The sequence below is a fragment of the Podarcis muralis genome, chromosome 6, assembly GCF_964188315.1.
Source record: "Podarcis muralis chromosome 6, rPodMur119.hap1.1, whole genome shotgun sequence".
NCBI lineage: Eukaryota > Metazoa > Chordata > Lepidosauria > Squamata > Lacertidae > Podarcis > Podarcis muralis.
The window spans coordinates 72,784,555-72,797,748 of NC_135660.1; the positions used below are offsets into that span (position 1 = coordinate 72,784,555).

The 13,194-nt window shown below is 39.0% G+C and overlaps 1 protein-coding gene across 2 annotated transcripts in view; it reads right to left on the bottom strand.

Annotated features, from left to right (window-relative positions):
* Positions 1-13,194, bottom strand: part of REEP3 (receptor accessory protein 3) — a 31,486-nt gene that overhangs the window by 9,445 nt on the left and 8,847 nt on the right. For both annotated transcript variants that reach the window (XM_028729381.2, XM_077930546.1), the window contains exons 2-5: positions 9,515-9,587; positions 2,335-2,411; positions 1,908-2,028; positions 1,613-1,726 (exon numbers count right to left, since the gene is read on the bottom strand). In XM_028729381.2, the coding sequence (XP_028585214.1) occupies positions 1,613-1,726; positions 1,908-2,028; positions 2,335-2,411; positions 9,515-9,587 (385 nt within the window). The remainder of the gene's footprint in view (positions 1-1,612; positions 1,727-1,907; positions 2,029-2,334; positions 2,412-9,514; positions 9,588-13,194) is intronic.

Consider the following 13,194-nt stretch of genomic DNA (forward strand, 5'->3'; position numbering starts at 1 on the left):
GCAAATTCTGCATACCCTTGCCAACTAGTAATTATTCCTCCTCAGAATCTCATCTAGTGTCAATTAAAGCAATAGCTATTTCCTGAATAAAATGGCCGTGTGCAGAATTTGAATAGTTGTTTACCAAGACTATCTGACAACCAGTTCAAACGTTATCCTGCTGCCTAAACACAACACACAGATTATGGCTGTTTGAAAGCTTTTCGCTTGGCAGCACTCCTTGAGGAGTGGTAACAATCTCAATTATTCTTAGCACATCAAACCCAAAAGCATGGGCCACTGAAGTGCTGTACAGACATTTCCACTCATATGCAAAGTTTTAGACTAGAAATGGGGTACCTGTAGCCTTCCAGATACTGCTGCACTACAACTCCCATCATCCCTGATCACTGGCTATGCTTGATCTAAGGCTATGTCCAGTGTCCTGCTGCCAGCTGAAGTTCATCAGGTATCTGCTACGAGTAAGGCCTTTGGGGCGGCAGTGTCAATTTTATAGAATACTCTCCTTATGGTTTCAACAACTGATTCTTCTGGCACGAGATTCATCTGGTTTTTTTAGGAAGGATTTCAGCCTGACTGCTCTGACATATCCATTCCTTGCTGCAAGCTGGTTTTTCCTGCTCTACTGATCTGTTTTTGCTTCTCTTGTAATATCTAATGTGAATCTGACTGTTTAAATGTTCACATTTCTTGTTCTGAGATTTCCTTCACCTTGAGGAAAGTGAAACAGAAGGGCAGGGGCTTTGCTCTGAAGATACCTCTTTAAAGTTAGCCAGATATATTTTTAAGCATTTCCACTACCTTTTTGTTTCTGATCCATTGACTGCTGGTGAAACTTGTCTACAAAGCATTGCTACAAGTATTAGGAAGGTTACACTTCTACTAGTTGCAGTTATAATTTCCTAGAAATATGAAAGACAGGGAGAAAAGAGGAAGCTACCCTTCACTAATGCATGGAAATTTACTGCAGGCAATGTCCATCTTGTTCAACTTGTCTTGTACCATTTATTCTAAGCACATCTTTGATTGGAGGTGTATAGATTCTCCTTTTATATTGCTATAGTTACAAATGTTGACTTCATTAGTGTCCATTAGCTACATGCCTGAATTACAGGAAGAGCCGAGAAACTTATTACTTAGACACCTCACAGAAAGTCAGGAGCACACCTTTTGAGTCCAAGTGCAGCAGCCCAATTAAATTAATGTTTTCCAATATCACACAACTCTAAGCAAGAACAGTTATGGTTCAAGTTCATGTAGTGAATTAATATTTTATTCTGAAAAAGGTAAAGAGAATTCAGTGGGGATTCATATTAATTTGCCAACTCATATGTACTGTAGCACTGCTTCATGCTTTAATTTCCATGAACAATTACCTCAACTTGATTGAAGGAAAACAGCAGAAAGAAGCCAGAAATCCTACGGAGTGTGATTACCAGCAAGAAAAGGCAACAAGAGAGAAAGAAAGGGTCATCTTCACTATTTTTTTTAAAAAATCATAATATAGCTAGTGTTTAAGAGAGGACATACTTTTAGAACATGCTGTTAGAAAAAAGCTATCCAACTTAATATGCAATGTATTTTTATAATGAACGGTTAAGTAATATTTTACCTTTACAGCTGCTGTCACTGCAGCAGTAGCAGCTAAATTTAAGCCTTGTTTACCAAAGTTAACCATTGTTTCATAACCGCGTTCTTTGGCTTGCACAATATATTCATCAATCTCCTAAGGGGAAAAACAGGCAAACAGTGTGGACATTAATCTAATTTGACATAACATTCTCAGTGTTAAATACAAAGTACTAATGCAAGTTTCTCCTCCCCGCCCCGCCCCACCCCAATTGCATTAATTTTTTTAATATTATGGAATAAATTATTTTAAAAACACAAAGAGAGGAATGTCTCACCCTTTCTCTTGAAGAAAGAAGAGGATGAAGAAACTTCCTATATATTAAACTTGCTCCTCTAGTATATGGAGAGAGCAACCAAATAACAAATGCAATCTTCAACTCGTAGTACAATGGAAACCTGCAAAACAAATCAGAATTCAAAATTGGGTTCTGTTATTTTAGAAACAGGTACATTCCTTCTAGATTAGAAAGCTCTGGGTGATATTGAATAATAACACGTTTTAATCAAAAGCTTTTTTTGGCTTTACTTTAATTATCTATAATCCTTAATCTAGTTTTACATATTACTGCTATTTTATAGCTCTACCTTTTTCAGAACTAGCATAGGATAATTTGGATAAAGGGTATGTCACACTATAAACTACAATATGTCGAAACACAACTGGAATTGTAACATTATGCTCTGAACCCAAACATATCTTACCAAGATATCATGAGGTCCGTTATTGTTTCAGTAACAGTATAAAGAGCAAACACAATCCAGTACATCATCCACCGCACCTGAAAAGGAAAGGTGTGACAACCATTTTAATTTCCAATACATCAATGACAGGAACACAGGATACAGATTTTGCAATGATTTAAGCTATGCTTACTTGCTGCTTATATTCATATGTTTTAGAAAGATGGGAACCATAGGTAGCAGACAGCAGCTGAAAGAGTCAGAACCTTTCTGATAAACAGCCCTTTTACTCTAGCTTAAATCAAAGCAGCTCTGATAGTCTGACCAACTTCTGCCGGAAAAGGAACAAAACAACCTATTTGGAAGCAGCAGCTATTGTTTCACTACCATGAGTTAAAACATACAACAAGGAGAAAATGCCCTCCATTCCATCGCTTTCCTTAAAATGGGGACTCGAAAAGTAGCACCACTGAGAATCTTCTAAATATAATTCTCACTGGTTAAGCAAGCTGCAGAAAGTGATACATGTCCATTTAAGCTACTGTTGGCAGTAGCAGTACACAGTACAGGACAGATGGATAGATAGGTATCTCCACCAAAATAAAATTTTATATCAAATTAATTTTGTGAGAGTGCTGATAATTTTGTGTTAGTGTCAGATGGAACCCTACTCATTTTGTATCACAGGACTGTTGCTGACCCGATAGCTATAATATAACCTATGGCAATCTATACAGTCCAACAGTTCCAGCCCTTAGCAAGCTACCAGATCCCTGCAAAGATTACAGTGGTTTAGCTGGGTCCCATCGCCTGTGTTCAGTTTGAGACCTCCAGCATCCTAAGGTAAAGGTAAAGGGACCCCTGACCATTAGGTCCAGTTGTGGCCAACTCTGGAGTTGCGGCGCTCATCTCGCTTTATTGGCCGAGGGAGCCGGCGTACAGCTTCCGGGTCATGTGGCCAGCATGACTAAACCGCTTCTGGCGAACCAGAGCAGCGCACGGAAACGCTGTTTACCTTCCCACCGGAGTGGTATCTATTTATCTACTTGCACTTTGACGTGCTTTCGAACTGCTAGGTTGGCAGGAGCAGGAACTGAGCAACGGGAGCTTACCCCGTTACGGGGATTCGAACCGCTGACCTTCTGATCAGCAAGTCCTAGGCTCTGTGGTTTAACCCACAGCGCCACCCGCGTCCCTTTCCAGCATCCAACAGAAGCTAATCAGAGCTATCCCTCGCTCCAGTGGGTAGGCTTATATTTTATGAGCAAAATATCCACTGGCATGCTACACTCACTTAATGATACCGTGTTCCAATCCAGTTCAGAAGTTCATTATCTTGCTTTAATAAGACACAGAAACACACCAGTCCAAATCACTGTTCCATCACTGACCCACTGACTCTATAGAGACTGGCAGTAGCTTTCCATAGTTTCAGGTGCAAGTCTTTCCTAGCTCTACCTATGACTTTCTGCAAACAAAACATGCTCTCCTATAAAGCTATAGCCCTTCTCCAAATAAGTCTGTGGCCTGTGCCTACAACCCCTTTGCATGAAATGTGATTGAACCACATTCTCTAACCAATTTCCCATTTCACCCATTTACCGATTCTGGAACAAGGCAGACTCTTTAAAACAGTTTTGAGCCATAGTTTCAAGATTTTGACTTGTTCTGAATTTGGTAGGCATGGTCTCCCTGTTCTAAAGAAAGGGGAAAGTGTGATTAGAGACTTCCTGATTTAAATCACAGCTTATGAAAAGGGTGTGTGTATGGGTGTATCTTGTTCAAATCTCAACCTAAGTGAATATATAGTCATCCAAACGTGATCAGTAAGTGGACCAGACAAAAGAATCTGAATGCAGAAGCACAGACTGGATGAAATGTCATGGAGAGTCTCCCTTAAAATGTGCTTTTAAAGAGAGCGCAGATTCTCAAAGCATGCGATGGGCAAGAAAAGCGTCTGTAGTCACTATTTTTGCCGCTTGAAAAATGAACTGCAGTATTAAGTCCAAGGATTTATTCCCATAGGATATTTTAATCTGTCTCTTTTACATTTCCTACACACATTTATGTCATACTTGGTAATTTAGAGGGTTACCAGAAGGGATCTATTGCTAACTACGCTATACAAACCACTACAAAAATAGCCAGATGCCATTTCCCTGTTAAAACAAAGAAATCCATAAATAAGTACTGGGTTTCAATTTATAATAAAAGTTATGCTCTAGTTGTTTAAAAAGCAATTCTCAAAGTCAGGTTGTGAGAATATTCTACAAAGTTATCCTGCTTCCAAATGCATGAAGTACAGTTTTTTGGAGCAAAACATTTTTCTCTAGCTTATTAGCCTGACACTTCTAATCCCAGTTCTCCACCATACTAAAATACAAAAAAATTGAAAGACACAGCACTACTGAATTTAAAGAAAGAAAGAAAGAAAGAAAGAAAGAAAGAAAGAAAGAAAGAAAGAAAGAAACCAATTTTCAAAGCTAAACAAAATAAAAAAAAGCTTTTGTAAAACTACAAGTTGTAATTTACATAGTAGATCAATTAATTACCATACTTTTCCGTGTATAAGACTAGGGTTTTTTACTAAAAAATAATGTTAAAAGGGGGGGTAGTCTTATACACGGAGGCAATCTCCCCCCATTTTCTTAATTTTGAGTCCCCCAAAATAGGGGGCGTCTTATACACAGTGCTGTTTAATACACGGAAAAATACGGAATATCTTTAGCCGATTAACTAGCGGGGGGGGGGGTGTTAATCAGCAAGGACATGTTTTTATTTGTGATGTGTAAACTTACTTGGAGCAAACTTCGCTCACTTTATTTTTTGAAATTCCTCAGGTTCAGACAGATTTCTTAGCATTTCAGACTGAACAGAGCACCAGTCATGTGATGATATCCTAAGCTTAATTCCCAAAGGAATTAGAGGGTATTTTAAGCACGAGTGAACAGAGTTAAATTAGTGTACATGCCAGCTGAAGTTACTACACTGATGGGCTGTCTTCATCTGAAAAAAATTGACCTTCATGTGAACTTCCATAGACTGAGCAGAATGCTTTAATGCAGAGGAAATGGGGAAGAATAGCAGAGGAAATAGGGGGAAATGCTTTAGCTCTAAAACTTAAGGGTAATTCATTGGCATGTTAATCATCCTAGTGCAGTGTTAGAAACTGAGGTATGAAAGCTAGGAGCTAAATGGCACCTTAAACCTAGGTTATGGGCACCGCAATTGAGTGTCTAGGTGCGCTTTTTTATAACAAGAATACAAAGCTGAAAATGAATGAACTGCAGCTAAAACCTTATGTTCACTTTTCACATGGTCTAGTCCTCATCTGAAGACTGCAAAAAACAAAGCCATACTCCCCCTGCCCTCCCCTCTAATATTCTTATGAGGGTCCCTTCTCCAGAGAGTGGCTGGAAGTAGGGAGGCAGAAAAAGGTCCTTTCCTTCCAGCAGTGGCAGTTTTAATCTGAAATCTTAGGTGCAGTACTGTGCCCAGAGCTCAGAAACTGCTTGCATTAATGAAATTCCCTGTCGCAAAATGCGCCTAGTACAATGAGAGTTTTGAACACTGCCCTAGTGACTCCGTGGAGCCATGTTTTGCAGGTTTCACAATTTTAAAAGAAAAATTATTTATTGGTAAAGTGTTCTTTGCAGGGCTAAAAAGAATGTTTCTGATCATTTGGGGCAATCATTTATTAATGCATACTAACATATTATCCATAAAAAGACCCTATCAACAAAGATTATCTCCTAAAAGGAATCAAATCTGATTTTTTAGAAATATGTAAACATGAAGATTTTTTCTCAAGTGTCAAGAATTTATTCTGATGGAAGACATGCTTATTAGCGCATGATTTCTGAATTTAAAAACTGAAATGTCGACATGCATGTGCTAAGGTGTGCTCTGAAGGCATGAGACCTGGATGAATGACCACCTAGGAACCACAGGTTCCATGACTGAAGAAAGGTGAGGTGTACATTTAAGAAAATATATAAATATGAATGTTTATATTTAAATCATCAACATAGAGCAATGATAGATTAGATTTACTGCTGCAGGAGAGGATAACTTATGGCATTCCAGATGTTGTTGGGTTGTGACTCTTGCAAGAAAAGTAGCAATGCCAACTCTTTACCCCACTCAACTAAATTCACAAACTTAAAGTCTCATGAATTTCAGTCTCTGTTCTCTGTACTTATATTATTCCATTTTATATATACTTAAGGGGGGGGGGGACTTAAGGGTAAAAAGCTTTAAATGCCAGGCGTTGATAATTACATTTGAGAAGTTAACATTATTATGTTCACGTATTACCAATAATTATTTGAACTAAACTGCTAGTGGAAAGGGGATTTGTGGAAGAGAGTCTGTTTTAAACAAAGAGACATGCTTCCTTAGAGAACTCGTTTAATAATTCAGTATTTCAAGCAGTGCCTGCTTGGGGCAATTACGAACTCAACATCCTGGATGACAGGCTTGCTAAATCAGTCTCGAGGAACTAAAGTTCACCCGGCAAGTTAAAGCAAAAATTCAGTTTCACATGTGGAAGGTTTAGCTGGCCCCATCTCATTAGCCATGCTCATACAATCATATACAGCAAGAAGGGGAACCTCCAGATGTTGATGGCAACTAACTACAATCAACTCCAATCAGCATGGCCAATGGCCAGCAGTGACTGCAGCTATAGTCAAGCAACATCTGGATGGCTAAAGTTTTGCCATCCCCAATATACAGATACTAGTTCAAATAACAGCAATGTACAGTATTTACACACCGTTGAAACAGGGAACCATGGTGAAGTACTTCCAAATAAAATACTGGCTTATTTTCCTGGCATGTTTGGAAGCATTGTGCCGTAGTTCCCAGTTCAGACGTAACTGAAACTAATGTCTGTACTGAATCCTGGGGTGTTTTTGCTACCCATGTAAAGGAAGACTATAGAACCAGGAAAGGGGTTATATGTGGTTGAATTCCACTCATGCATATCCACGATTATTAAGTGAACAATGAAAACTTAGTAAGACATCCTAACAAGACCAAAGCATATGCTTGCCTTGTCTCCTAAATTCCTGCCTAATCTGTATATAGATTGTGTTGGTTGAAGTTCTACTAGTAATTAACAGGTGATAAATCTTTGTTTTTTAAAAATAGTTTGTGCTTGCCCTTTGAGAATTTGAGCCACAGTAAAGCTGTAGGGAAAGTCTCAGATGCAAAGCAGGGAAACATTTTAATTAATTTTTCAAGCAAGAATATACAACTTGTACAAAATGTTGTTTTAAACTTTAAAAACCACTTGGTATGGGTCACAAGAATCAAAGACCTTTAATCTTCCTAGATTGGAGAAGATTTGTCAGCTCTCTACTATCTCGGATAAGGCTGTCAAAGTGTTTATTCCCTTGTAAGACAATATCCAAGGGATGGAAAGAGCACCTCCAGAATAGTTCCTATGTAATCTCACCTTCAAGGACATACTATCTGCTCTAACTAAATTTGTCAAAGTTTAATGTTTTGTGAAGGCTGTGTGGAGAAAACTTGTTCTCAACATGATTCAACCAAGGTGATAACAATTCTGACTCCCTTGTTTTGAAGGAGAGCTTCAGATCCCCATTTCTCAAACTGGAAGGGGCATTGTTCCTGGAGAGGAATAGACAGCTGCATTGAAAAAGACATACAAACAGGCCCACCCGCCAAAAAACACATAAACCAAAAAGAAAACACCACTAGAGGCAGATCACAGATTCCAACTCATTCAACTACATAAAGACTCTCATAAAATTGGACATAATAGAACTTAAGAAACTGCATATTTGCACTCTTCCAATTTCAGTCAAGGCACACATTGGAAATAGTTACCTCATTGCCTTCCACTTCAAGTTTAACTGGTTGTAACAGAACAGATTCTAATCTTATTTTTTTCATAAGCAGGAGACATGAAAAAGTTTCTGCTTAAGTAGGTGAACAAAGACCTCTTTCATTAAGATCAACTAAGGCTGCAATCCTACACATTTTTCTCTAAGAGTAAGCCTGAATTCAGCGGTCCTTACTTTTGAGCAGAAATGTAATGGATAGGTTTGCACTATAGAAGTTTGAGTCTTACTTCCACTGACTGTACAGCGCACCTATTCAAAAATCCAAATCTTGGCTAGGCGGAGTCTTCCTCTCCCCGCAGATGGGAGAGTGAAAGAGGGAGACACACGACCCTCTAGGTCAGTGCACAATGTAATAATATGCAGCATGGCTCTCAGCCTTCCTAAGGTGGGTTGGCTTCACAGGAAAAGTATACCCTATACCACAATTAAGGTTGGCAGAAGGAAATGTACATCAAATTAGGGAACAGCTGACACTGTTCCCTACACAGTGTTCTCTACACTGACGCACTCAGGTATGAATTAGGATCACAAGGTGTTACAATAAATTATTGTCTGTTGTTCACAAACTTGTGCAGTAGCAGTATATGAGACGGGATGGAATCACCCACTCAGCACCAGTGTTGCTGCTGATCACCTCAGTGGGGCTGGGATATGAAGGCAAAAAGATTGGGACCATGCAGTTGCCCCGGTGGGACTGCCATCATCAATCCAGCACTTCTGCTGGTGCAACTGCTCAGTCTCGGTCTCACAGCTGTCATGTCCCAGTCAGTGTTAGAAACTGAGATATGAAAGCTAGGGGCTAAATGGAGCTTAAACCTAGGTTATGGGCACTGCAATCGAGTGTCTAGGCACACTTTTTTTACAACAAGAATGCAAAGCTGAAAATGAATGAACTGCAGCTAAAACCTTATGTTCATTTTTCACATGGTCTAGTCCTCATCTGAAGACTGCAAAAAACAAAACCATACTCTCCCTGCCCAGCCCCTAATATTCTTATGAGGGTCCCTTCTCCAGTCTTCAGAGAGTGGCTGGAAGTAGGGAGGCAGAAAAAGGTCCTCCTTTCTTTCCAGCAGTAGCAGTTTTAATCTGAAATCTTAGGTGCAGTACTGTGCCCTGAGCTTAGAAACTGCTTGCATAAATGAAATCCCCTGTCGCAAAACACGCCTAGCACAATGGGAGTTTCGATGCTGGTCCCAGCCCCATTCAAGTGAGCAGCAGCATCACCAAACATACTACTGAACTTGAGACCGTATGACTTTTGATGAAGCTGTGTTGTATCACACCACAAATGCAACTCAGTAATACAAAAATAGCGCAACAAAACTTACGTATTCCTTCACGTTTTTTGTCTTCACAGCTTTGTATGAATAATATGCAGGATACAGCATTCCAAAAACCAGCCTGTTGAAAAAAAATAGGTTTGACAAGAAGGGCACAATAAATAAACAATGAATCTGTAATATTGCATGAGAAAGAAAAAGAGATAAACTGGTTTTTCCAGTCTCTTCAAAAGCAAACTTTGACAACACAAGATAACCTAATGAACAACTGCTTCAGTTAACAGGACTATCCCATCTGAAGTCTGTATGAAGTTTATTTCAGTGCTAACCTATGAACCAATCTTAACAAAAGTTCCAACATAATCCTGTCTATGGTCTCTGTTTATTGCACTGGATTGGCCTCTGTAATTGGCCCTTCTTAACTTCACTATGAAATACTTCCCAAATATTATTTCTTTGGTCAAAAAAATGGTTGACTGGGGATTGTCTTTGATGCAGATCTTTAAGGTTGGCTGCTTTGATTAAGAAGGAAGTATTTCAAATTCAGTCATATACACATTTCTTGTTCTGCATAGTGAGTTTATTTTAAAAAACCTGAAAATATTGGCAAACATGATTTAATCTATTAGACTTTTAATACAGATTACCCCATTACACAACCTGCAGTAAGACTTGCATATTTGCCATTCCTACAGAAACACGCTTACATTTGGATTTTCCCAAGTGGCTTTTGCATTGGGAGCTAAACCATTAAACTGGCTGTTGCCAGCAGTGCAAGTGATTTATATGACCTGCAGAGCTCTTAAGGTAGAATTTAATGGGTAGCACAACAAGAATATAAAAGTTTTACCTATTACACATAACACTTACAGATAGAAAACATAGAATAACTACTTTGAAGCTCGACAAAACACAAATCTTATTTGTTTAAGCCATGACTTAAACAAACTGGTGCCAAAGTTTTGCAATTGTTTTGCAGCATTTTGCAGCACAAACCCCACATTTTGCAGCACCCCCAAAACTGAGCAATTGATAATCAAAATGGGGGTCATAGGTATCACCCCCAAACCCAACATTCTCTGTTCTGCAGTGCAAACCCCATGTTTTGCAGCCCATCCCCCAAAAGCACAGAAAGCAATACAGTATATCAAACTGAGGCTATTCCAAACCAATGCAAAAGTTATTGCAATAATTCTTTCTACAGTTCCCTGAAAACTGTTTATGCTGGGAAATGATTGCAAAATTTTGCTACAGGTTTGGAGGGGACCCAAATTTCAGCATTTGTAGTTAAGGAAGCTTCATGAATGTGCTACAACTACAAATAATAGAAATGCATGAAGGTAAACAAATCTGTTCATCTATCACTTAACATATTTGGCAAAGCGAAAGGTTTGGCTCAGGGAGCTTTCTTTTCCTTTCCTGCATGTCTTCACAAATATCTCTAAAGGGCAGAGATTCTAGTATGTTACAGCTGTGTATGTACACACACACACACACTTGCCGCAATTATTCACGGAGGTATCTGGTTTACTCTTTGCTAACTAGCGTATATAGCAAATGTAGCCCTATGAGAGAATATTGTCTGTTTATCTAAAGACTTCGGTACTCCAAGCTAGTTGGATGAATGAAGTATTTCTGTAGGCATAAATACTCATACAGTGGTACCTCGGGTTAAGTACTTAATTAGTTCCAGAGGTCCGTACTTAACCTGAAACTGTTCTTAACCTGAAGCACCACTTTAGCTAATGGGGCCTCCTGCTGCTGCCGCGCCGCTGGAGCACGATTTCCTGAAGCAAAGTTCTTAACCTGAGGTACTATTTCTGGGCTAGCGGAGTCTGTAACCTAAAGCGTATGTAACCTGAAGTGTATGTAACCCGAGGTACCACTGTATTTATATTAACTATTGTATGCACTGTAGCAAAGGCTCTGGGATTATTTTTGAAACATACTAGGGGCAGCACTACTGTAAAATAAGCTATATCACAGTTCGATTAACAAAACATCGTACAAAGACAAAAAATGCTTGCTTTTTATATTGAAGACACTACGTTGACTTTTAGCTGGCATTAAATAAAATACCATTTTCAGTCAAACTGTTTCAGCTGATTCTAATTATATTACACACTGCTTTTTAATTAATAGACTTGTTTACAAATGTATGTAGTGCCATTTGAGTTCATGGTTGTTTTATTTCTCCAGCTTTATAAAACACAGTGCTTTCTCTGGAATGGAGACAGAGATTTCTAAATAGAATATACATTCATCAAATATAATAAATATTTATATTCAAATTGAAGTGTGAGGTTTTAAGTATCTAGTCATTCTACAGCATGCAGTTCTCTATATACTGAACATGTTAATAGGGGTGCATGAAAGCAGCTTGCAATGGAGATAACTCTGGCAGCAGACAAACCAATAACAAGGTAGGCACACAATCATGGCAATAAACTCAACTGTAGATGTGAAAGGATTATTATACCGGTATCACATTCATGTCTTTGTAAAGTTAGGTTAACTAAATTTATATACTGCTTTCCACAACAAAGGTCTCAAAGTGATTTAGAACCAAGGGAAAAATGCAAGGTTGTATTAAATGTAGCAATAAGGAGATCATATGGTCAGTGTAAGTGTTTCTTGAGGAGAGTTTGGGAAGGGTGAAGGGTTGCTTGGGGGGAGAGAGCAAGAAGTCCTATTGTGCTAGCATAAGGTTACTAGATTTTTTTCAATGAATCCGGGGACACTTTTCAACTTCCTACTAAATAGATGGATTTTGTCAGGGGACTGATTTGTAAATCCGGGGCCTGTCCCCAAGAAACGGGGACGTCTCGTAACCTCATGCTAGAGGGCATAGTTGTGCTGGTTCAGCTAGTACAATGATTTGGTTAAATACAACCCACAATAATAAAACCCCAGCTTTAATATATTAGAAGCAGAATTAATAATACAATATCATATCATAGGTGTTGCCCCAAGACTTTGCTTGGTGCCAAACTAGAGAACAAGTCTGTTCTCTCGTTGCCATTCTCCAGACCTCTTTTAGAGGTGGCTCATAGAGAAGGGACTTAGATGATGACCTTGGTAACTGGGCGGGTTCATACAGGGAAAGGCGTACCTTTACATATAGGGTCCCAAGCCTTATAAGGCTTTAAAACTCAAAACCAGCACTTGAATTAGGCTCAGAAACAGAAACAGTTATCCACCACACTCAGGCCAGAATTTGTGCTATAGCTTGACATTTGAAAATAAATGCCACATCCATCAGTCCGGACAGGAAGGCGGTTGACCTGCAGGATGGGTGACAGCCCATCAGAATTCCTAATATTTCCTGTTTGCCCAATGAACCAGCACTGAACCAGCACTAAGTCAAATAGGAAGCCTAGGGAAGAAAGAAGACAGCAACTCTGAGCCAAACACTAATGTAACTAAGGGCATGTAGGGGAGACAAATGCCCATAAGGAAATGTGCCCTGTTATAATGTAATAGAAAAGAACATTCAGCATGCAATCTACTGTAGTTCATGTTGTGAGTCTCCAAAACAGGGGATCCATCTCCCTAGTAAGGTTATGTTAGCGTGTGCACTTCACCAGAATAGTCAGGCTTTAGGAGTCACTTTCTTTCAATGAGGAAGTGTTTTTCTGAACTCAAATAGCTAGATACTGTTTAATACTTGGTTGCCATGGCAGTCTGGCGAAACATGCTTTAAATCACCAGATGGCTGATCTTTATAC